Source organism: Chelmon rostratus, chromosome 14, assembly GCF_017976325.1.
Source record: "Chelmon rostratus isolate fCheRos1 chromosome 14, fCheRos1.pri, whole genome shotgun sequence".
NCBI classification, from domain to species: Eukaryota; Metazoa; Chordata; class Actinopteri; order Chaetodontiformes; family Chaetodontidae; genus Chelmon; species Chelmon rostratus.
In genome coordinates this window covers 18,391,317-18,417,317 of record NC_055671.1, presented here as the reverse complement: position 1 = coordinate 18,417,317, position 26,001 = coordinate 18,391,317, and the positions used below count along the sequence as shown (strand labels likewise).

The 26,001-nt window shown below is 41.8% G+C and overlaps 1 protein-coding gene across 7 annotated transcripts in view; it reads right to left on the bottom strand.

The window, feature by feature from the left end:
• The window catches only part of LOC121616824 (rap guanine nucleotide exchange factor 6-like), a 147,009-nt gene that overhangs the window by 77,124 nt on the left and 43,884 nt on the right, over positions 1-26,001 (bottom strand). For 4 of the 7 annotated variants that reach the window (XM_041951635.1, XM_041951636.1, XM_041951637.1 and 1 more), the window contains exons 1-2: positions 9,374-10,263; positions 8,024-8,041 (exon numbers count right to left, since the gene is read on the bottom strand). In XM_041951635.1, coding sequence (XP_041807569.1) covers positions 8,024-8,041; positions 9,374-9,946 — 591 coding nt within the window. In that variant the 5' untranslated portion in view covers positions 9,947-10,263. Of the gene's footprint in view, positions 1-8,023; positions 8,042-9,373; positions 10,264-17,304; positions 17,375-26,001 lie in introns of those variants that run through there. The other 3 variants (XM_041951638.1, XM_041951640.1, XM_041951639.1) reach the window with 2 other exon arrangements.

Below are 26,001 nucleotides of genomic sequence, written 5' to 3'. Positions count from 1 at the left end.
GCAAAAACAGTAAACAGGCGGTGAAACATTAGACAAAATAACTGCAAAACTGAACAAGGTCTTTATCCACAATATGCATTCACATTCTTGGCCAACTGGTGACAATCATCTATGTTTGACCTTGAACTGTAGCTGAAACTCAGAATATAAAAGCCACTCAATACTGAGATCGATTTTGTTAACTTAAATGGGGCTTACCTGGTTAAATAAGTGTTTAATAATGATAATAATGAACAGAGAGATGTGTAATTCTGCATGCTTCCTAAAAACAAGTGGCGCCTAATGTGACGCATATGAAGGATAAACAAAGGGTTGAAAATGACCTGCCTTCCCCTCCTTCTTCAGGGAGTAAAGCAATTAGGTGAAATAGAGATGAGTAGGTCATCACAGAGAGTTAGAAATAACACAGAGGGTCAGGGCCAGAGTGAGACATATTGGAAGTGAATAAGAGGAGACAGTGAGTCAGAGACGAGCATGCGAGAGGAAAAAAGAAGTGAGTGGAGCAGACTCCTGAATGAAAAATTTAGACAAACTGAAGGAAAGGGGGTGGGCTGAGAAGAAGGGACATGATCTCCTGATTGGAGACTTGCAGACAGCATGAACTGCAGACATCCTCTTCTGTCCTCATGGGAGAAGGAAACTAAGGAGGAATTTTGGGAATTAGCGAAAACGCTTTGCTTGGATTTTAAAAGCTTTGGTTCATGTATTGTTGTAAGCTTAGAGAGAACCATTTTAATCATAATCTAAGACAAACAGGAGACAAAGGAGCAAGAAATTGTAGTCATATGAAGGTCGAATATAATGTATCCATACTAGGTGTCCATATGTGCATATTTCATAGAAAAACATCAAATGCTATCAGGCATGGGCTCAAAAACAGGGAGGATGAAGGTTAGACAGAGGGAAACAGCAGGAGCAGAAGATGATGTGAGGATAAGGGACTGAGGTAAGGAGAGGAGGAGGAGGGAGTGAGGAAAGGAGGAGGAGGAGAAGCAGCAGAGAGGAATATAGAGAGGGAGTTCAACAACGTTGTCATCTTAGTGCTGCTGATGTAATCCCTAAAATTAGCAGCAATAACAGCCGCAGATAGTGCCCCACTGGTACACTGTGCTGCCCGCCGTACTGTACTCTACACACACTCACACACATCAGGACTGAAATGAACGCGAATGGACATGCAGCTCATAGAAAGACATCACTGCATGTTAAAAATGCCACTTTTCATAATACGTCAGCTAATTTATTTGCAGTGGTTTTCACACTGTTTACAGGCCTGTCAAAGTGTTTGGATACGTGCTTTGTGCACGGACGATGAATGCAGCAGGAGTCCAGCAGCAGGGCTGGAGCACCGCTGGGCGACTGAGGTCTGTGGTTTTGTTGGTTGTTTGAAGGCATCGGTCCAAGACTGAGTTGAGTATTTTGAGCCTGAGTCACAATTTGAGGAAGTAAACAAGTCATTGATTAGCACATGATCGTTGTACTAGACCCCGCCAGATGTTTGAATGAAAAATATTTTGGTCTTCTTGTTTTTGCTCCTTGCCAGTTATCTGATCTATAGCTCTTCCGTGTTTTTTGTTTGCCCTCCCGCGCTGTAGACAGATGTGTGACTTAAAGGTGCACAGACTGTAGAAAAACACTGACATAGAAACTTTGACGTGATCCACAGCTTGAGTTTTGGTGGGCGCTCATTGGCAAGTTTTTGTGCTCAAGTGGCAACCAGCGCAGCTTAGTCTGATAACAAACCAGCAAGACAAGCGAGACTTTGCAATAAAAATGAAAAAGGATGGAAAAAACAACTCAAAGGGGCAAAGGTGACATGAGGTAAACTGTAGTTTTTCTCCTTCTCACTAAACCACCCTTTTTTTCTGTTTCACTTTAAAAAACGCCAACTTATATTGTTTCTCATGTATAAAAATGGCAAGTTATTGAAACTTAGAAATATAAATTATCCGATTGGAAAGTAAGAATTTCAGCTATGGCAAAAGCCGAGCTGGTGCCTTGCTTCAGAATGAGCCAAAAGTGTCTCACTGTGTTCTCTCTATTAAAAACCATGATGAAGATCATTACAGCCACTGATCTGAAGCTATGATCCAGTGATCTGTAGTCGGATGTGGCTGTGAGCAGGCAGCGATTCCAGTGTGGGGAAATCAAACCTGAAACTACTTTACTTTAATACATAATCAATGTACTGAAGCTCAACTGAATTCATTAGTTTGCTTACCTAAAATTAGCTAAATAAAAAATATCGGTTGACCGAGGTGGTCATTTTAATTTGTGTAAGTTTTCTCTACTTTTTTACAGTTTATTTCAGGCCTGGATGAAGATGCAGATCATTCTTATTTCAAAATAACTATCACCAACTAACACTTAGTTGATTAGTTTTACTAATACGGAAAAAGGCAACAACATTAAATCTCAAAGGCTTCAGCTCTGAAGCACTTATCGGTTTGTCTTGACTCATGAGAGTCCACCTCGCTGACGGTCCGAGCAAGTTCAAGTACTGCAAAGTTACTTGCAGGTGCAATTAACCCCTGTTAGATCCCCTCCTCCACCACGTCATCCTCCGACCTCCCTCCCTCGCTCTCCTGCCTTAACCCCCTCTTGACCTTGCCTCTCTTTCACCCCATCCTTCCTGCCTCCCATTAAATCCACATCTGACCTTCCCACAGCCTTCACCTTCCTGCCCCATCCCTCCATCTCTGTGTCTCACCACCCCCTTCTGCTGCATGCCCATTCGTTTTTTTCATTACCTGTCAACCCCCATTATCTTCCAGTTTTCATTTCACCTTCCTTTCTCCTCCCTAAATCCCTCATCTCCATTTCAGCAAACTCTTGGTCCTTCACAGCTCCTCAGGCCTACAATATATATTCAATGCATCTTTTCTTAATCCTTGATTCCTAATCACTCCTTCACTTCTTTGTGACCATCTTTCTTCACCATATTCAAAGACACATTGGAATTTATTTCCATTTCCAAACCTCTTCCATCATCTTTTTATACCTCACTCATTTTTACATATTACATACATATATACTAACTAATTCTCTTCCTATTCTCTCCGACTCATCCTCTACTTCTTCTTCTTCCCTTGGTCCCTCTCTCTGCCGTCCTCCTTCCTGTCCTCTTTGATTTTTTAAAAGGTTATTCTCATGCCATCACTGCTTTACTAGACAGCGGAGAGCGAAAGGAAAAACAGGAAAAGGGGACAGGACGTTTCACAAAGGTCGAAACTCTGGATCAGAATAAAGTGGGATTGCCAAGACATGGTTTTCTTTCTGTGGCTGCTGAGTCACCTGAAAGGTTGCTTTTAAAGCTTTTAATGTTTTACTAGTTGACGAGAAGCAGGATAAGAGGATCATGAGTCAAGCTTCCATCCAAATTTAGCACACTTTTGAACAGAGAACAGAGGACAGTTAGTGTCCTCATCGCGCCACGTGGATCTGATGTTCTCGTCAGCTGCAACTTTTTTTGTCTGTTCAGTGGGGAAGGAGCTTGAGTGGTGCTCCACTCACATGCTGCATTATTTATTCCTTATGTTTGCTTCGCTTCCGTTGCACTTTGACACATTTTGCTTTAATCAAAACACAGACTTTTCAACGTCAGCATTATATCGTTTTGGAGATGTTTCTGCCTTTTAGTTCCACACCATAGACTGTTACCCCAGTGGATCATCATTCATGTGAATTGCTGTCCTTGACTATAAGAAATGTCAACTCATGCTGTTGCAATTCCCTGATTACAACAGGTCAACAAGTCTATTTGTTGATTAGATACTTGATCAATTAAAACAACTTACTTGACATAATTTGCATCGATGAGACTAGGAGCTATCATTGTCATGGTCAGATATTATAGTGATATAAACACAGGCCTCCTTACAGCTGCTCCACTTTCAAACATACTGAGTGAAAACATACACATTTTTGTTCTTATGGTTTTTCCTATTCTTCTCCTCCCTCCTCCCATTCTTCCTGGCTCCCTGTCTCTCCCTGGGGCCCTGCTTGGTCTAGCAGTGGCAGAGCTGGCTCGAGGCCCTTGGGGTTTAGCTGGCCCCACCTGCATTCTGATAGAATGAGACCAGATGAGCTCAGGAAAGGACTGGGTGCATTAAAGCAGCAAGGGGCTTTAAAACATAAGCAGCCTAGAGTGTTAAAGCTCTGCAGAAGCACAGGAAAGAAGAACAGCTAGGCAGACGTGCATAAAACCTACATACTGCATGTATCCGCATTTAAAACACACAGCTGAAAAGTACTAAAGAAACAGTACTAAAAGCCAGACACACCCCAACACTGAGAAGTCACAGTCACAAACATAGCACATGAGCAATTTTACTGACGCAGATTTTCAAAAACAAGCTCTCACACATTAATAACAATGAAAACGATGCCAGGATTAATACGGGAATGTAAACAGCTTCACCATTACATGATGCCAAACAAAACTCTATAAAACGGACCAGCACCAGTGAGCTCATTCCAACACAATCAACACAGGAAATTGACTTTTCAACAAACCACCACAGTGGCTTGTGCTCCACAGATTTCTCAGACATGTTTAAACCAACTTTTTTAACATAAGGAAGCACAGAAGGTCCAATTATACCTGGCAAAGTGGCCTGTAGAGACAAGCTTCCCAAGTCAAGTCAAATTTACCAGAATTATCTGATCAAAAGCGGCGACACAGCAAGTGCACCTTCCCATCACCCCATTCTGATGACCTTCAAGGAGGATGAAAGATGATGCAGAGTAGTCTTTGCATTACTCTCCACACCAGGTTGACCCTGTTATGACAAAGCACTGAGTCACACTTATGACTTGCCCATGGAATGATGAACGCAACCTTAGATTTAACCTGATTGCAAACAGCGACGGTAGGGTAACTTGAGTAATGTCTTGCATGACGAATACAAGCTCATCAAATTGAGCTAATATGATACCACCAAAATGGCATCATTATGGTAAAGTCATCGCTAATGGTTACCTAAAAATATGCTTTGTCAGTGTGCGGTAGCCTTTTTGTTTTGAAGTAAGCGCAAGTATTAAATAAGCTTTTACATCTAGTAACAAGAATGAAAAATACCTGAAAATTAAGATGTTTTCAAGCAAAGGTCACTACATTCGAGAGTAGTTGAGTGTTAGCTGACAACAACATCAACACTTCAGCCGTCTTGGAGATTTCGATTGACATGATCTTCCTCAGCAAAGAGGTCAGATTCAGCTAGAGTGAGGTGCTAACAAGTATTTAGTGTCCCAAAGACTTCAGAAAGGTTTCCTGTTTGCTGATAGAGGGGCTTTAGCAGTTTTCTCTGGTAGTGGTGCTGCTACCCTACCTTATGTGTGATTCTAAGGATCCTTACTTTAACATATACAATGATGATGAAGATGTTTTACAAATCCACTTATGTAAATTTGGCTAAAATCACACTGCCTGCAGCACAGCATCCTCCTTCTGATTTCTGCTGGTGTGTAGACAGAAAGGAATAACCTTTTAATGGGTATCTAATTAGTGGTTGACCCCAATGTCTATGGTACACTTTTGGAACAAGTTTAGTGTGAAAATGTGATTTGTTCGTTGCTTCCTGTGTGAGGAGATTTCCAGAAGTGACTAAACACATCACCTCATGCAGTGATGTGGTGTAGGACACGTCTACAAACAGAGAGTGTACTTCTAGAATTTTTGCCAAGAGTAGCTTTCACCAACCTCTCCCTTTCCCATTGGTGGCTGACACATTATTGACGCAGGTTTGCACATTTAACTCACCTGTGTCAAAGGTGCCAGAGACGGAAACCAAATGTGTTTTTGGAGTGTTAAAGTGTTTGGACAAAAAAGTAGAGGTAGACGTCAGACGTAACACAGGAAGCTAGCTAACCACAGACTTGGTGCAAGAGACGTGGTGTTTCCTGTGTGTACCGGCACAAGATTGCTTCAAGACAGCAGAGAGGATACTGCTTCATGCTCTGAACGTTTCCACAAGCATGTTCAAGGCAAATCTAGCTGCTTAAAAGACAAAGGGCTCCACACAGCGTGCAAACATCTTTGTATCCATATTGACGTGGCGCAGAGTGTGTTGCTGGCTTGTCTCTGAAATATCTGTGTAATTTAGCACAACTTGGCTCAGACAGCGTAACATCACTCTTTGCTGACTTTAGTCTAGTGTTGTGCATACTGAACAATCCAGTGCAGATGGCTGAACCTGCATCATGTTAAATTAATGATCCTGGGGTTCCATGGAGTAGCCTGGCTGTAAAAGCCCGTACAGCAGGTTTCCCCTGCAAGGCAAATGAGGTGATGGGTTCATCTATCTATCTGGGCTTGTCCAGTGAAAGGGAGACAGTAACCCAGCGAGGCATCTGATGTCTTAATGAAGTGACTTTCTCTGTGTGCATGTGTGTGTTGCTCTGCGTCTGCTTTTGTGCAGCGTGCACATGCTCGTGTGGTATGAGTGTGAGCCATTAGTGAATCCCAGTGGTCTACTATGGAAGTGAGAGAATGCACAGATCTTCTGTCTCTCGCCCCGCTTGGAAGAAGAATCAGGTTTCTGGATCAATGAGAGTCAATCACAACCACAGTCGTCGAAGCCAATAAAAGAAGTGAAATAAAATTACTAAATAAAACTTGATCTAATCAGCAGTTTGTCTTTCTCTGCCTCTAAAAAAGAAGAAAAATACATCCTGTGGGCCTATTCATTGGACTGATTTGTAGAGAGAAGCTGCATTTTACTTTATACTCTGCTCAAGATACAAGAGATGCTACATTCATATTGTTTTTGCACCATTTCTTGGACTCCTCTCAATTCATAGCTTCAGGAACTTAATTCACTCCAGGGCAAGCCATTAAGAGAGGGAGAAAGACACCAGACACTAGTACACACCAGTGATAATGGATTACTGATGTCATTATGGTTAATAAGGGCTCTAAACAACATCCTCTGATCCACTGCCAGAAAAACAGCTCTCTTTAAGTGTGTGTGTGTGTGTGTGCGTGCGTGCGCGTGTGTGTGTCCATTCATTACCATTATATGATTACAAATGGACCACCCCAAAAGATACACTGGAAAAAGTATCTTGTACAAAAATAATGGAGGTTTTTAAATGCATTTTGCTGCTGTAACCAGTTATTTGCCCAGCTGGTTTGTTAATTACAGAGAGGGGAAACGTCTTCAATTGGCCAAATGATCAGTGAATCAATAAATCAATTACTTTTTAAAGCATTTAAGAGAACAAATGTACCCTCACCCCCACAGCAGCCCACAGGACACTTGAACTTGAAAATTCAAAGTCTAAACTGTAATGTGGAGATGTGTTTGAGCAATTTCTCAGAGTTATTTTTCTATATAAATTCTATTGCGCAACATCTTGGTTCATTTCTTTCAAGATCCACACATCTTGGACCACGGCCATTTAGCTGGTTCTTATTTTGATATGACTGGTACCCCCTGATTGGGACATAAGCAAGATGTGGGGGGTTTTCCATGGCTCTTTCTGCCAACAAAGACAATGTGGGGAAATTGCCTTGGGGCATTATGTGTCACCTAACCACCAAGATCACACTAGATGCTTGGAGAGATAACGGTTCTGATGTCTCACAAAGCATCAAATCACGTTCTCATTTTCCCTTTCAGGAAAAACTCTGAGGTAAGAACCTAGAAATGACGCCGTCAAGAGTCATCTCCAACCTGTCTCTGTCACGTCGGCTGTAACTGTCAGAACAAAACGCCTCGTCCTCCATTTGTTAACCAGTCAGTTGTTGTTCTCAGCATGCATCTGTTTATTCCGCAGTTAGCCCCCTTCCTATCTGCCACCCACAGTGTCATGTGCATGTGTGTGGCAGCCTCAGAATTACCCGCTTTTCCCAACACTGCCTGGTTCTAAACAACAGGTGCCTGTACCAGGAGTGACTCACATACAAACACATGCACACACAAACACACACGTATGCCAGACACATCAGCAAAAAACCCTGCTGCATGTGAAAGGACGGAGCAGAGATGTAGGGAAAGATTTCTTTTATAATTCCTCGTACCTGGTTGTTGACATAATCCTGAAGACAAGGACCATCAGCAGAAACATGAAAGAGAAGAGAAAGACACAAGACACAGTCAGAAAGGGACAGTATGCAAACTCTGCACATCTGTGTGTGGTCAGAGGAAAATGGGTACAGACGAGCATATCATAATCTTCTAATCTATATTCTCATTTAATACAAGAAAAATGAGCATGTCCAGTGCCCCATTCAGTCACTTAACAACAACCAGACTATAATATATGTCATAGCACTATGATCTCTTGTATTGTGGATGTTTCTTTTTGTCCCTTGGTCATCCTGCCCTCTAATCTCGCTGAAATTATCACACAATTCTCTGTATTTCTAGGACATTTACGCTGTTCCACTTGTTTTTGTCCTGCTTCTTTGGACTAGTGCTGCGCTAGCTAACACATCAGAGGGGTTAGCCTTTTCAAAATATATGCAGTCACAAAAAAGAATGTGGTGGGATTCGGCGACACTGTAGGCTAAAAAAATGTAATTTAAAAAAGTGGAACAATCACCAAGAGACTCCAGAGGCACATAGGGTGGGCAGAGGACACTTTAAGCTCTCCATTAAGCCCCTTTGTGACGCCCCAGGGAGATTTGCATGAGCACTTTCAAAAGTGTGTATGTGAGCTAAGTGCTGATGTGTGTGTGTGTGTGTGTGTGTGTGTGTGTGTGTGTGTGTGTGTGTGTGTGTGTGTGTGTGTGTGTGTCTTTGTGACTGTGTGTGGCAAAGCGTGGCTTCTGGTGATTAGTCAACACTGTAACTGACACACTGCTGGCCTCTGATCCTATCAGAGGGAGGGAAAGTCAACCTCATACAAAAGGACACTCACACTCAGTTTCAATTATTTTCTGACACAGACTTTGTTAAAGAAAACTCAAAAATCCTGCCCCAATAATAAATAATAAACAGTAAAATGCTTTTGTTGCGTCCACCAGTACTTTTTCATCTTCATCATATCTTTGCATGTGTAGATCCTGCACTAGTCAGACAGAAAGGATTTGACAAGTAAGAGCTGAGGACACTTTCCAACCTCTGTTATCTGCCACTGCTGAGCCTGAAAGCACTAATTAGGCAGAGTATCAGCAGGTTTCAGACAGGGATTCATCTTAAAGAACCTGTGAAAACACCCTTCTACTGCTCAAACATAAAACATAACCAGCTATGTACTTCTAGTAGAAGAAATGAAATGTAAAAGGGCGTGAGGTTGAGGGACAAATTCATGCAGTAAAAAGAAGCCTGTAATTGTACAACAATACCACTCACAACTGTATTTAATATAGAAATACCACAGAGGGTTTTGCATTATCCTCTTCTGAGAGTAATGGTGTTACTCCTACCGTGTTGTAGCCGGTGGGTTCTTGGCCGTCTGTGATGAGTTCCCGCTCTCCCCTGGGGTTGACCCTCCTGAAGCGCCGCCTGGACCGCCGTTGTGATCCCTCTCTCTGCAGAAAACCGTCGTCCCCCTCGCTGCCGTTATCCACCTGCAATACACAGTCAACACCCTCCTCAGAATAACAGCTTCTACGGGATTCGCACCCACAACCTTCACGTGTGTGAGGCCAGCTTGAAGACTGATCCTCACTGTCTGAGACCTGAGAACATGGCTCAGAACTGCTGCGTTTTAGTAGGTCAGACGTTTGGATCTTAGGAGCCAAGTTCAGATTTGTAAATTCCAAGTTCTGGTTCTCAATTTCCGATTTCTGGTTCGTATAATCCAACTTTTGGGTCTTAAGTTCTATGAAGTTCTGAAAGTCTGAGCTGTTATCCGTGAATGTGCTGCCTTCCTTTTTTCGTGGCTCTCCTTCGTGCCCTGGAGTTTCTGAGATGTGGCCCTTCTCTTCTGCTGGCTCCTGGTTGAACATCCAGTTCTTCCAGAGCGCAGAGAGCCGGTGCCAGCGGAGCACACTCATCGGGACCCAAGGACGCGATCAGAACAACACATAAAAGCAGGAAATACCACGAGAGGGGAGGAAAAAAACAGCAGGGAAACACTTCTATACAAGAGATGAATAGAAGTGCTGCATCCAAATTTAAAACAAAGGTCCAAAATCCTGCGGCATCCCGCAACATTACATCCTTTGGGGCAAACTTCCAGAACCAAAGAAAGAAAAGAACCGAATTCAATGAACAAACACACGGACTGTGCCTCTTTTTGTCTCAGATCTGGCGAGAGTTGTCCTCTTCTGAGGGCAGGAGAGTTCAAGACAGAGTTCAGCTGCTCAACACGTTGCATACTGACAGACTTACTCACATGCTTGCTCGCTCTCTCTCTCTCGCTGTCTGACACGCGCACTGAGCCCGGAGTTTCCTCCAGGAAACCGTAAATATACAAATATCCTCACCCCGCAGAAAAAAAAAACAGCACAGCACACAGATTCCGGCCATACAATTCATTCCCCGTAGGCTCTTTGTGCCATTCTGTTGTTGAAGGAGGAATTTGTTTTTTTCCTCCACTGCTTAATGTTCAGCGAGTCAATGGCCTTATTATGTCAGTAATGAAGATATTTGAAAAAAAAATTCAAACTACGTTACCCATCTTTGAGAGGACATGCTATGCTTCAACTTTATATGCCACTTGGTTTTATTTTATTTTATCTTGTTTAACTTGTCTTTTAATGTTAGTTCAATTAATGTTTTGAAAGTGTTTTGTGCTCGATAGAGTAGAAAACTGTTACGTTCTTCACTATTGTTCACTGCCAAAAAATGTCAAAAAAGATGACTCTACTGATTATTTAGCATTTTATTTTTATAACACTGTTAAACTCATGATGGACAGTTAAAAAAAACAAGAACTATCAATCGATGCAGCAGAACAAGGTATAACATCTTTTTATTCCACAAATTCTTCATCGTTGTCAAAGCCTGGTGTCTACGTTACCCACAATGCAACTTGATCACTGATGGTTTGGTTGGACATTCAGGTGTGCTATGCTATGTTATGATATGCTAGTAGCTGCTAACGCATGCTCGAGCCAGTAGCCTCAGCAGCAGAGATGAGGAGCGGGCAATAGATGTCTGGGAGGCTCATTTCTTCCTCTCTCCAGATTTTCAACTTGTAGTCTTCAGCTTGAACTTACACTGACTCAAGTGATGTCACCTGAGGATTTCCAGTGACATCACTTGAGGCAGCTTGAGGAAGACTGCTTCCTATAGATCTGTAAACAGACGTTGATGTGTGAAATCGGTGCAGCTGCCCTTTAATTAAACTCTCCTTTATCCATCTGTTGATTCATTCATTTCAAAAACACCTTCTTTGTTGTCCCTGTGCATGTAGTTATCGTCTCTTGTATGCTCTTGTATAGTTTCTATTTTTTACTCTATTTTTATTTTAGTTTTACATACCAGTTATTATATATTAGTTTAATTTTGTTTTAGAATATTTTTTTTTATTTTCAAAGGATTTTTTTCTGGTGGGGATCAATAAATGTTTATCTAATCTTACACTGCATGCATGCAGATCATGTCCTACATTAGCCATGCGTACGCCTGAATTCACCTCTTCTCACTTTACTATTGTGTCATGCTGAAGGGTTTGTGGTCAGCTGCTCGTTTCAGCAGTGGACATCATCCTTGCCTGTGTCCAGAATACTGATTGAATGATTCGCTGCGTTTTAAGAGGTGGGCCCCTGTGTGCCTGTTTGCTTGGTCACTGCCTGTAGTTAAGGCGAAGAGAGGAAAGAAATGAACAGAATCCATCTACTGCTGTTTGAACATTCTTAATCTCCATCTTCTAGCCACTCCACTTTCCGTCTGTCCCTGTCTCTCTCCCTTTCTCTCTCTCTTCATCATTTGCCTTCCTTAGTGTCTTACTCCTCTGCCTCTTACTCTTCATCTGCATTTTTCCACTGTGTCTTGTTGTAATGTAATGCGCTATATACAGACTTGTTTCAAAGTTATTATTCTTATGAAAACACTGTACTAAACACATTACATGCTGGCCTGGGCCCTAGAACCTCCACAATGCAGAAAACACGGTTGGAATCATGGAATTTGATGTGGCGCTGTGGAGAGAAAAACAGGATCTTTATAAATTGCATCCCCATTTTGGCATATTCTACAATAATCTGCATTTTCACAGTTGATTTCACAAGGAGGAGCGTTGCCCGGACGGGGGAACAGCCGCCGTCAGAGCCACTTTACCCGCAGGCAAGCCTTCTTCACAGTGTATGCACTCCACAGACAGCGTTTTTCTAAGTGAGCACTGTGTGTTCCCTCCCTCAGGTCAGTCATGTGTATTCAGGTCTTAAATATAAAGACCCATGATCGGCCACAAAGAGCTATGAGAGAGATACGACTTGTGTTGAGAGGACAGTGGAAGACTTTGAGCTGATAGGACCGAAATGTGTGCTGAATGCTTTCCTGTATTCCCACATGTAACACATACAATGAGACCCACGATACCTACGAAATGTGAAAAGACTGGGATTATATTTCTCAAAAGCAAATATCATGGAGCTGTGCGACTGAAGACAAGCTCGCATATCGATCAGGCAACAGCTTCAAAATAAAACATAAGAGGGAAGATGGAGCCAAAGATTTTCTGTCACTGTGGAAATAGGACTCAACAGCCACTATGTGTTGAAACAGACAGAACAACCTTATGTGCGGGAGTTCTGCTGTAATATACTGAAAAACAACTGCATCGTGGGTAGTTTAGCTGTAATGGACTCTGAAACAACTGCATGAGGGATAGTTCAGCTATGACATAGCAAATAACAGTTGTAAAAAGTGGCCAGTATTGGTACTGATGTGTCCCTTCTCACAGCAAAAAATGTCATCTCACCTCGTTCTAACGAGCCTCGTGAGACCGACAGCCTGAAGGCAATACACCCGAAATTCTGAGGAGAAGGTTGGAAAAGTACCAGACTTTCTTATCTATCCTGTGACCATAAAACCATCTTTTTGTCTTACTGTGGATGTGCCTCTCTGGCCGCTTGACAGAACACAACCCCCATCTACCCCGTGACCACCAGCCATTCACAACTCTTGCCTTTATGTCTCTGACTGCCTGTCATGGTCATTTCGTGGCCATATTTCCTGTTTCCTCTGTCCATTTAAATATGTGTGTGTGACTAACATGTACTCATCTGTCAGTTTACATTCCTCTCTGCCTATGTGATGGTTCGCCTTTTTTTTTAATGCTCAGCTTATTCATTTCTCACTCTCCTCTTCCCACTACTGACTTCTTTTCATTCCCTCCATTCCCAGCACACACACACACACACTGAAAAACAACTCCACCCTGTCAGTCTGTGAATGTCACTTCTGTCCATCCTGTGACCAGAGTCATGACGACAGCCACAAATTACACTCCCTCTACTATTCCCATGGCCTTAATTAACTGATTGGCTGCAATGCAGTGTGACTAGACCACAGTGCCTCTGCTCTTGTGTGTTTATGCATTTATCTGGAAGAGTGTGTGTGTGTGTGCGCAAGCATGCTCATGGTTATTTGTGTTTCTGGTTTTCTTGACATTTTTAGCCCTTAGTGTAACAGTGGTCATTCAAGAATTCCTCCATTTCTTAAGGCACCAGTGATGATAAGCACTCACTGCTGACTCTACCAGTGCTATGGTGTCTTCTGCTCATGTTCTAAGATAAGTTGGTATCTTTAAACACATAAAACAGCTGTTACCTTGTAGCACTGAACAACACCTCCCAACAGCGGACAGACGTGCATTGTCAAAGAATCAATGTAATAACTACAGGGTGCTTAAGACTTTTGCTTCTGAATATCTTTTTTTGCTCAGCTCTGCACACAAAACTGTCTAAATTTAGACGAGGTGGTCATAATCTGCCAAATTCAAAGATGAAATATTTACCTGACTGTTACAGCACTGTGTACTTTGTAATTGACAGGAGATCATGCTGATGAATATCATTAAAGTTTGACAAGGAGAGAGAGATTTGTTGAACAGTTGCAGACATTAGACATTACGTTAACGTAAAGTCTTTAATATTTGCACTTCTGTGAACCCTCCACATCTAACTTATTATTACCATGCACATTGATTCATAATAGCAGTACTGTATTGCAACTTTCTATTTTAGATTGGAGTGCTTGTTTTTTCTTCTGCTTTGTATATTTTAATTGCTATTCAACATAACACCAGGACAAATTCAATGTATGTAAAAACCCAGCGGAGAATAAACCAGAATCTGTCATTCTGATTTCTTATCTTATTTCTAAGTCCACATACCTCGGATGGATTCCTGCTTAAGCAAGTAGTACTTTGTTATTTCCTTGAGTCGGATACTTCGGATCCAAAGACCTACCCTGTCCTGCTGTGCTGCAGCTGGCAGAAGCATTACAGACCATTAAAGGTGGACAAGACAAGGCTATGCACGGCTATTGATAAAAATAACATAACATAATCTAATTTCCTAGTTCTCAGACAAAAATGTGAGTACTTAGACATGAACTGTCTGTATGTGTGGATGCAGACACAAACACCATGTTCTCCCCAGGCTCTCATCAGCTGATCCCCTTTGTCTCTTTCTAGCGCTCACTCTTCTCCTCCTCCCCCCGTCACCATCACATCTCTCTCTACTCTTCCAGGATGGCACTCACACAGTAGATGGTTTAATTCAAACCAGTTTTATTCCCTCAGCCACAGACTCTTGTCTTTTTATTAATTCAGATTTATTTCACTGAGTCAACAGAGCTTGTTGGCTCTTTTCCTACAACGCCCAACTTCACATTAACAGTATCACACAATTATACCAGGACGATCATCAGTACCACCACGCCCTTTTACTGCAGCAACAGCCCCAGGGTTAGTTTAGGATTCAGTGCCTTGCTGAAAGGGCATCTCACTATTTTAATCCTTTTTCACTGAGGGAACTTTCTGGTAAAACTATGTTCTGATGTCCCTGAAAGTATTGGGGCCGAGTTTGCAGCCCTGAACATTGCTGACAGGTCACAGGCACAAGCTATGTGGCATTCACTCAGACAGTAAGCAAGCACTGAAATTTCTTCTAATGTTTACTGATGTTTAGGCAAAGATCGTAGATTTCCAACTAGTCATGTTTTACCTTTGCATGTCTCAATTTACACAGTTCTTTGATGCCGTAGTTATGAGTTTCACTTACTTATTCTGAAAAAGGGTATAAACACATCCTGCATGACTAAAGATAAATTATGGTTGCGATCATAATCATCAAATAGCATAATTATTCATTCTGATGTTTTTAGAACACATTTACATTCTATAGTTCATGTGTTTAAAATCAGAGAGACAATGAGGATCAAGACCACTCTCATGTCTATACAGTAAAATATGAGCTAAGCAGCAGCTGGCTAACTTTGCTTAGAACAAAGACTGGAAACAGAGGGAGACAGTGAGCCTTGCTCTGTCCAAAGGTAACAAATTCCACCTATCCACGCCTCTAAAATGTCAAAGTGAAAAAACAAAATACATAAGCAATTATGTTCCACTTCTTTGCAAAAGCATTTTCCATTGACTTTTTGACTGTTAACAAAGCCATTTTCAATTATGTTGATAAGCCAACATGTTTTAACTGTGTCAGGTAAAACTTAAAGATAAAGTTAATTAACGCAATCATCAATTTTTCTTCTTTTCAGATGAAGAGGAAACATGACTTCCTGTAAATCAGGGGATTTTTCCCAGCAAAAGAACTGCCTGAAGTACTAAATATAAACACTCTCAGAGTGAAACTGGTTAAATCATTATTGTATTACACCAAGAAGCGATGAAGAGTGGCAAAACTGAGATTAATTCACACAAAAATCTTGCACATTATTGCCTCAGTTTTAAGTGAGCAGAGTTACAGTCTGTCTAAGGATGATAAGGTTTCATCATTGTTCCCCTGGCTACAGTAATGACAGTTATGTAATTCTAGAGTCATAGCAACAGATATCTTAGCTGAGGGATTCTTAGAAACTTCTGTACAAAACGTTGCAGGGGAATTCCTGTGATATCCGCGAGTCCTTCGACCTCACTGTTACAGGTCAAGGATCGCCTATGAACAATCAAGTGATTGTGGCAATCAAGGAAGCACAAGGTCAAATCTGCTCAGGGGTTTATATTCCCTATTCAATAAGATCAGTAGCACTGATGCTATGGGCTGCTTTTTGTGTAAAACTTTGCTTATCCCGTCTTATCCCATCTGATCCCTCTAGTCCCTCAGACACGGAGACTCAGAAGAGGGAAGATAGGAGAGCAGGAAGGACAGTCAGAGAGGAGATAAGAAAGAGACTTTGTAAGTACTGCGACCTTGTGGAGGCAGACAGAAACACATTTATATATGCAAATTATGGCATGCTAAACTTAAAGAGTGCTTTCACATACTCTGCCAAGTTTAAGGAAAAGTTTCACCAGTAATCATTACAGACGTCCGGTCTGCGCTGGTGGTCTGTGCACAGTGAAAACTACACTAGAAGAGGAAAGTTTTACACATGACGTGACACTACTCTGACTAATAAAGCGGGCTACCAGAGGCTACCACTAGACTGCAAAGCTGAAGCCCTCTTTTCTGAGTTCAGCAAAAGACAGAGAAAGACACTTGTGTCTTGTTTTCAGTCATCAGGACTCTATTTTCTCTGTGACTGAAAAACAAATTATGCAAGCAATTAGAAGCTCCTGCAGGTGAAATTGGACTTCGTAAACACTTCAAGGACTGACTAACTCTAAAAGACGCATGATAGACGGACTTCGAGAAACTTTGCCAAAAATTCTTTTTTCCTTAGTTATATATGTAACAGTCTAGACATGAAACGTGGGGGACAAGAGGGCGGCATCAACCCTTGCACTACCAGGACACCCAAAAGCCAGTGTTACTCTGATACTATGAAAGAAAATCTGAAATCTGAAATAATATCATCTGATATTGGACCAATATGGATATAATTATACAGTATAATATATGTTCAATGCCATTGAAGTACTTGGATTTTATTTTCTAATGTTCCTGGGCTTGAATATTGCTACATGGCTTGGGAACATGTCCTACCAGTGAAGCTCATTTGAATTTGAATTTGAGGCCAGAGATATGGTGCATAGAGAGAGAGGGGGGAGGGCACAGTGGGAAAGAATAAAGATGGGGTGGATAGAAAGGAAGAGAGAGATGAAAGAAAGGGAGAAAAAGCGAGAAGAGTAAGGGGGAAAAGAGGTAACACAGACATCAAATAAAGATGGAAAAAACAGGAATGATATCAAAGGACAGAGATGGGAGCGGTGGGAGGATAAAAGGGGAGGTGCTTGGGGGAGAGACAAAGGCAGGGAGAGGGAGGCAGTGTTTCTACTCACCACAATCATTTCTGACGGCTCCAATGTGATGCATTCACAGCCTCGTCTGCCCCCCAGCTGCTTGCCAAAACTGCAGAGTGAACACACAGACAAAATAAGTGTTAAAGGTGAAACAAACCAAAGGCAAAGATAAGGCAGTTCTCACACAATGACGAGTGGCAACAGATGCAGCCAATCACATTGGCCCACCCACAGATGATCAACAGCATCCACGTAAAATAACAACAAGCAGCTCCTGTTTGTCTTACGCAATGTGAAAGGTAACATCTGTATGGTGTAATGTGCACCAGCAAGAAAACTAGAGGATTCGATCTACATTCACACTCAACATTTGGCAAAGACTCCTTTACAACTCAAGTTTTAGACACTTAACACTTTATATTAAGGTAGACATATTGACCATTAACTAGGAGATTATTAGCATGTATATTAGTAGCACATTGGCTCTACTCTGTAACACTGTATTCTACATCTACTAGACCACCAAGTAAGAGTTTTCCTCTAAATAACCTCCTAATTACTGCTTATTGATAGTAAGTAATAGTAAGTAAGGAAGTTATTGCACATGAATTATGATCTTAATAACCTTCAGCCTAACCCCCAAAATAAGGCATTAATTAGTACTTTATAAAAATGAAAGAACTAATATGCTACAAATATGCATGCTAATAAGAAACTAGTTAATGGTGCATGTGTGTACCTTAATGTACGTAAAAATAAGTGGTTTTAGTCATTTAACACATTTTTAACTTATTCTAGTAAAGCTTTTCCTACATATGAGGGACACTAGATTTAGACCGACTGCCAACAAATAACAGTCAGCACAGGTGAATCATCAGTTTGTGGTGAAAGTCTAACCCATGAGAGAGAAGAGACTGTCGATCAATAAGACATCACGGCTGACACCTCAACATAAAAGTACACAGCCTGCAGAGACTAAAACACAATCAGCCCTTAACCAACTGTGATCACCACAGAAAATATTATCCTTAGTGGGACAAGTTAGGAACGTAAACATTTACATAAGCTCTCCCAGGCTCCTGTTAGCAGCTAACTGCTGTTGACATTCATCATTAAAATCAATATACTCAGCTGACCGCACACATTTCAGTTTGCATACATGAGAGAACTTTCATGTGTTTTGTGAGTTATTGGAAATGTGTTAGAATTTAAAATCTTGGGCTATGAGCTACCATAACATAACAGAAAGAGGTGGTTTGCATTTCACAGAATAAACATATTTTATTCAATTAGACTGTTAATAAATTATTGCAATTATATTATGCAATTATTTCTGCAATTTATGTGGTGTCACGAATGAGAATGGAAAGTAATGAAAAGATAAGATAGATCACAAGATAAACTTTGCATCAAGGCAACTGTTCAGTAAACTTAACACACTGAATAATTAAATGTCAAGCTGCCTCACTCACAAGGATCATTCTGGACTTGCCAAGATCAGGATCAACTCATCGTGTAACCAGTAAACAGTTTCTACACAGTGTGACTCTTTGTGTGCAGGCCTCACAGGTTCAGCCCCACTCAGCTGATGCTGTGGTGAGACCATGTGGGTCGGTCTGCTCTATACTTGTCACATGGAGATGCTGCATGATGTCTCAGTTCACTTTGAGAGTGCGTTTGGTGACAGCAAAGTTAATTATGTAGCTAATTAATTAACGGATTGCCAGTTTCAAATTGCTTATGTTGCCTGACTAACAACCGTAAACCCGAAGACGTCCAGTTTACTCCCATAAGTGACAAAGAAAAGTTGCAAACTTTGACAAGTCAGAAAGCTTGAACAGGGGCGTGTTGGCATTTTTGCTTGAAAGACTAATCAATTATCAAAATGAATGAATAATCTATTCATTAACAAATTGTTCTTCAGCTGCTGGGTTGGCATTGTTCATACAGAGTGCATCATAACGTAAATGCACAATCGGATCACCAACAATCTGACATTCACACACACTTCATGCCGTGATTGTCCAGCTATGCAGACGTGAGAAAGACGTCAGGGTTTGAACTTCCCTCTCTAGCTTCCTTTTTCATTTGTCACCCAACTATTTGTGGCTCTTTACTTGTGAACTACTGACTGCAACACTATGAATGCCTTCCAGGAGAGTCTGTGTGAAAATGTGCACCGTTATCCCCGTGTTTAAACTCTTTAAAGTCTCGCACGCCTGTGGCTGCCTATTATTCTTGTGTCCAATGCTCAGCTTCCTTATCTCAACCCTAGTCATGCTGCAGTTTAGAGCAGCATCTCCGCAGACTCTGTAATGAACTCCGTGGGAGTTAATTCAACACTGGACTTTTTGCTATGCACTGCGAGCGTCTGTGTTTGTGCATTTGGTAATTATGCATGTCTTTGTTTCCCATGCACTGTCTGAGTGTGTGAGCGTGTTAGAGACACCCCGTCTGAACGGCTCAATCACTGTGTGCGGTGATCCCTGAGAACAGACCGGCCTGCGAACATGTCTCGCTGCCTTTGGCATGCTGAAAGTGGCGACTCAGCATTGTTTAAGGATCGGAGGAGCGGCTGGTTTTAATTATGGAAGCGTGCTGAGCTGGGAAACAGCCAACTTTCACTCTCACATCTCCTCTCTGGTTATGTTCTCACACTGCATCTTGCACGATCGCTCTCTCCTTCCCTCTGGTTTCCAGCTTCTTGCTGTCCTCACTCATTTCTCTCCTTCCTCCTTCACTTCTCTTCCTTTTGCCCTTCTCCACCGCTTCTGTTTTCTAAATATTTCCTTCCCTTTAGGCTCCTTGTGTTGTCCCTGGCTCCTTCACTTCTTTCTCTTTTTTCTGTTCAGCCCTCTCTCCCACTCCATCCACTTTCATTTATTAATCTTCTCCTTCCTGTTGTTCTTCCCTCGCTTCTTTTCCCATGTCCTCTCAACTTTGCTTCTCTCCCTTTCGCATTTTTATTTTCTCCTTTGCTGCTTTCTTCCCCTCTCTTTTCATCTCATTCTGCATTCCCTTTTATCCTTTCTTTCTCTCTTCTTACCGTTGGTCCTTCCTCTCTCTGGGCCCAAAAAAAGAGCAAACTTTCATCTCATCGCATCCTTAATCACAGTGTCACCCCAGTGCATAGACTACCCTCCAAATTTCAGCCTCTTGATTTAGTGCTCAGATGAAAGCTTGTCTTCATAATGTGTTCTGATGATGGAAACAATGATGAAAGCACATTTTTCATGAATTGAATGAGTATATATTCTTCAGATGGACAGAAATAGCAAAAAGAGGCAGTTGTGAAATCAAAGCTTTGGTGCGTCCCACTGATTTCAAATAGCAGTTCGTGACACTGCTGTGACCATCTCTGAGGAGTGACGGCCACAGCAGCTGGAGTTGGGGAAACCCACCAGTAGACGAAAATGACGACCATATTGTTGCTGGAAACCTTCCTAATTGTAGCTGAACAAGGGCCAAATTACATGTGAGAGGATTTATTTGACACTTCACTGCCACATGTATTCAGATTGACTAAGTGTCCACATGTTCAGACTCAAGATTCCTTAAATTAGGTGAAACAGAGGTTCACCTTGGAGCATACATCCCCGACGATGCTGCCTTAATGCCTCTTGGCAACACATTCAAGGCTAAAAGGATTATATCAGGTTTCTACAGGAAATGCAATGATTCACTGTACAAAATATTAAACTCTTATTCTTTGTGCACTGGCCAGGTGAATCCAGGGACAGTACAAGCCATTATCCTTTCGTATTGGATTATCTTATTTCCATGCTACTTAAAGCACTGACAGTGAAAGAAGCACATTTGATAGGGATGGTTTGTTTTTAACTTCAAGTAAATGAAATGAGGCAAAGAGTTCTCAACACAATATTCATGCTTGGAATATGGATATATTGCTTTTTTGTAATCACATCAATTAATCAAGTGATATTTTCTTGATCCCCTTTTGGGAAATTCTGCTTGTGCTTGCCTCACTGCATGGAGGTCAGAGGTCAGTGTCAGCTGCAGAAAGCATTCCTAGAGCTGCGAGGGGTTTCCTGTCATCTGTCAATGACACGTCAGCCAGGAAGACGCTTCCAAACACATGTGCTAGAACACCAGATCCAGCACTTAAAATTCTCCAAATTGTTTCACACCCCAGAAATTGTGTGTTCTTTCTTTCATTAAATATTCTGAACTGATTTGATCAGAAAAGCACACAGTCCTGTGTCACAAATCTTGGTTAGGGAATGAATGAACACAGCAAAATTCATATACTGTCTATACAGCAGCTCCCGCCAGAACACGAACACCCAGGCGTGGTTTTAAGAGTTCCCAGAGAGGAATGCAGTCTGCTGGGCTCAGAGTTCTCTCAGAGCCCTTAGCCTGGAGGTCAGCCCGACTCTGACAGATCTCTCCACACTCCACTGAGGCGAGACGCAAGGTCCCTGTCAGCGCCGCACAAAGCCTGCCAAGCCTGTCTCTTCACTGTGTGTGTGGGTGTCTGTGTATATGCAGGGCAGTAAGACAGGTTGTGTGAGACAAAGAGAAAATACAGCTTTCTATTAATAAAGGAGCTGGAGAAGTACAGTTTGTAGACTTGTGTGCCTACTGCATGTACAACCCCCATTCCGAAACAGTCCAAAACATCTGCAAACAAACCGTGTTTACCGACAGTGGTTTTGTGAAGTGTTCCTGAGCCCATGTAGTAATCTCCTTCATAAAATCATGTGTTCACAAAGTGGTGAACCTCGCTCCATCCTTGCTTGTGAATAACTGAGCTTTTCCAGGATGCTCCTTTCACACCCAATCATGATACTATCGCCTGTTACCAATCAACCTGTTTACCTGTGGAATGTTGCAAACAGGTGTTTTTGGAGCGTTCTTTCCAAGTCTTTTGTTGCTTCTGGCTTAACTTGTTAGAAACATGTTGCTGCGTCAAATTCAGAATAAGCAGATATTTAGAAAAATCAATGATGGTGATGAGGTGAAACATTTTATACTTTTTTCAATTGAATATATGTCAAAAAGGATTAGCAAATGATCACATTATGGCTTATTTATGTTTAATACAGCGTCCCAACGTCCCCGTACTCTATGTGCACTTATGTGTGTTTGCAGGAGGACAGAAAACCAAAATACACCTCAGCGCAGCTCCCCATGTTTGCTCCTCTCTCCGACCTACTGCTTTCCCACAAAAGTAGAAGAATCAACAGACTTGAGTCAACCGTGAGTGGCTGAGTTGGTGTGGGAGTGTGCGCACAACGTGTGTACCCACAAAATAATGTTGTTGCCCTGACTGTACTGAGATACCGCTCTCGAGACTAAACCTCTGAAACCACAGCACGGCCAACATAAAACGTAACGAAACATATTGCTTGCTCTAAAAAGAAGTTGTAAAGAATATTTTGTAGAGATACGACATTGAGCAGTGAGTTCTGTATGAGCACAACATAACTACAGTATGTTCAGACCTCCTTGGAATATCAGATGGATGAAGACATGAATCAATATCAGACAGCTCAGGTAATGCCAGTTGTAAAATACAAGAAACGGAAAATTATTTCATGCAACTATAGAGCAAAACAACAATGCAGCTTGTGCAATCAGAACAAAATACACCAAATTCCCAACACCAGGGAATTCAAAACAAGACTACTTAGTTTGTCTTATCTGCCAAATAGCCAAACGTTGTTATAATGGAAACTAATTCAAGAACTGTTCTCTTTAAGACCACACCACTACTTTGGCATCCACACAGCAATTATTTCAAATTTCTCAAGCAATGATGTCTTGGACCCTTTACCTCTGACAAAACCCTTTAGTGATCGACTGCTCTCACTGCAACATTTTATTGGATGAACTTTTTTTTCTCTCTCTTTCAAATAAGGCATCTTTCCTTGGACGGGAAAACTCTTCCCACAGCACTGAAACTGTGCCTGTGCTGGATTTCAGCAGGTGATGATTTCTCTCCCTTCTTCTCTTGCAGAAACAAGTTGTTTGCAGAGGGGGGAACAGGTTCAGCCCCGGTCCAGTGACAGCTGCGGCGCCCGGGGCAATAAACCATGACAGCCGGCACAAAAACTACGGCCACACACCCACACCCACACCCACACCCACACCCACACAGACACACACTCTGAGCTGGTCTTAAAAGCCTGGAAAAACCACTGATGTGACCACAGTAATATCAACAAAAGCCAGGGGTCTATGTAACAAATATTTAAGTCTGCGTTTGCATGTTATGGCGTGGTGTATGAATTATATCTTAGAATATTTAAACCATTCCTTTGGTATAAGAATCTGATTCAACTCATATCCATTTGAGAATCACATCATATGGACTTTTGAGCAGAATGATTGGAGTGTGATGGCAGTGAGATGCAGCAAAACCGGAGCGGTAAATGCCGTGCTAAAAGACACAATGACAGGGAAAGATGCCATATGAACTGTTGCCAAGGTTACTGATGTTGCCCCCTGGTTGGCTCTGTAAAGGTGTTAGAAACGAAAACACAAAACAGCAGAAAATAATCACACAAAGTTAGTGGGGGGAGTGGTGCTTCAGGTAATAATGAGACATGAAACACAATACAGGAGGTCCAGTTTGTGTTGGAAGGCCAAAACACTGCACAGTGGGTTTATAATAGTCCGACACAGGATGTTACAACTCTGGAAAGTTATCACGGCAGCAATCATTTTGCTGACGACTATGAGCTAAACATTACAAATAAGACCTTCATGTTATTTGGATGTCTGTGTTTTGTCATGCAGGGTCTGAATGCAGCCTGCAAAGCTCTGCACTTCTGCAAAGATTTGTTTTTGGCCAAGAGTAAGAGCTTCACTTCCAGCTGTGTGATGCTGTACAGTCTGTAGGCAGCAATCTAAGAAAGGGTAATCTGAGTCAATAGAAAGTTTCAGGGAGTTCGTTTCGGTCAAAATTTAAACCTAAACAGAGATCCGGGCCCATTTGGCACCCATGTTTCCATGGTAATGATGACCAACAGTAAAGAAAGAAAATCACAGACCACAGTCTAACACACACACACTATTCTCCTTCTCAGTTCAGCCGTTCTTCCTCTCAGTTTTAGTGTTGGCTTACACTGACCGCACTGACTCACACACACATTAAAGAAGACTGTAGAGCTGGCCAGCAGTCAGCTTTACAGACAGACCACCAACACACACACACACACATGCAAACACACACAACTGCCAGACAGACTCCGAGGAATGACGTGGTGGGTCATTCAGAAACATTAAGATTCATTTGCAAAACAAAAGGGTAATCAGTTAAGCAAATCAGCGCAGAACAGAACCACCGCCAGCTGCTTTAAACTGCAGTGCAGTGAGTTTGACTATCCCCATGGCTTACAGACAGATAACCATTCACACTTGGCTGAGTGTACATTCACTGAACACGACCACAGATTATCTCGCTGTAATATCTCGCTGTAATCTTCACATTATTGATGCGCAGCGAGTTCCCAAAAAACCTTAGGATACAGTGAGTGAGCAGTGCTGTTTACTGCACTTCAAGGAAATAATGATTCAAAGAAATCAGTGGAGAACACATCGATTTATGAACAACAACTCATCACGTGTGAGTAAAGTTATTAATAACCACTTCTCAGTTTGGATCTGTGATCACATGTTGGCATGGCGAGAAGCCAGAAATGCTCAAGTTTTTAGCGGTAGCTACTAAATGAATCAACATTTACATTAATTACAGCTAGCCTAATTAATTTTCACAACCTGGAGCTACAACCTGAGAACGAGATGAGCAGCAAAAGACAAGAAATGTTAATTGTTGATCGGTACTGATGTTTCTGATAAACTGTATTAACAGCGGTAGCATGAGTGACTTTTACACCTGATTTTTCAAAATAATAGAGCTCCTGATTCAGAATGATGACATTAATGAGCTCAAAAAGCTGATTTGATTTGCTTAAAAAGTCTCATTTCTGGAAAGAAGAGTTGCCACTACGCCAAACTACAAAAACACAGTCCAGCCGCAGTCGCAGAGTGATGTGTCTTTTCAGTCGCAAACAATCTTTGACAGTCAATCTTGAAGTAGAATCAGTTGCTTGGAGGGAGCAGTTTCATCATAGCTGTTTACTTTATTTAGGAAATTACGATTAGTAAGCTACAGCTGATACAATCTACTGCCGGTGACGTTGGTAATTTTAACTGATCAAAAGCAACAGTCACTGGCAGCTATTTATAAGACGCCTACTGCTACCTACAGAGTTTGGTCTTACACAGAGCATTTGCTTCTGACATTGTGGTGTATCCAAATCAGGATTTGATCCACATTATTCGCTCTTTCTCTCCTCTGTCACTCCTCACCGCACATCAAATCAGCCTTCAACTCAATCTTGTCAGCACAAACATGTCAACCAAGAGCCCAGCTCACTTCAGACTTGTTTAATGTTTCACGGTAATGTGGAAGAGAAGCCTGTTTCTCTTTAAGATAATCAGTGCAGATAAAAAAAGGACAACAAACAGGAGTTAGCAGTGTGTTTTTCAGAGCCGTGGGGCCCAGCGGTGGTGTACTGCCACAGCGCTGTGGGGAATTCCTGGTTATCCAGTTGGTTAAATGATGGCAGGCAGGAAATGGAGCACACTGAGTTGAAGAATGCACAGAGAAAGAGAGAGGGAGTTTTGAAAAATCTCAACTGAATTAGCCCGCAATCACAGACCGCCTCTGAACTAAAGGATCAAAATGAGCGAAAACTTCAAAATCAC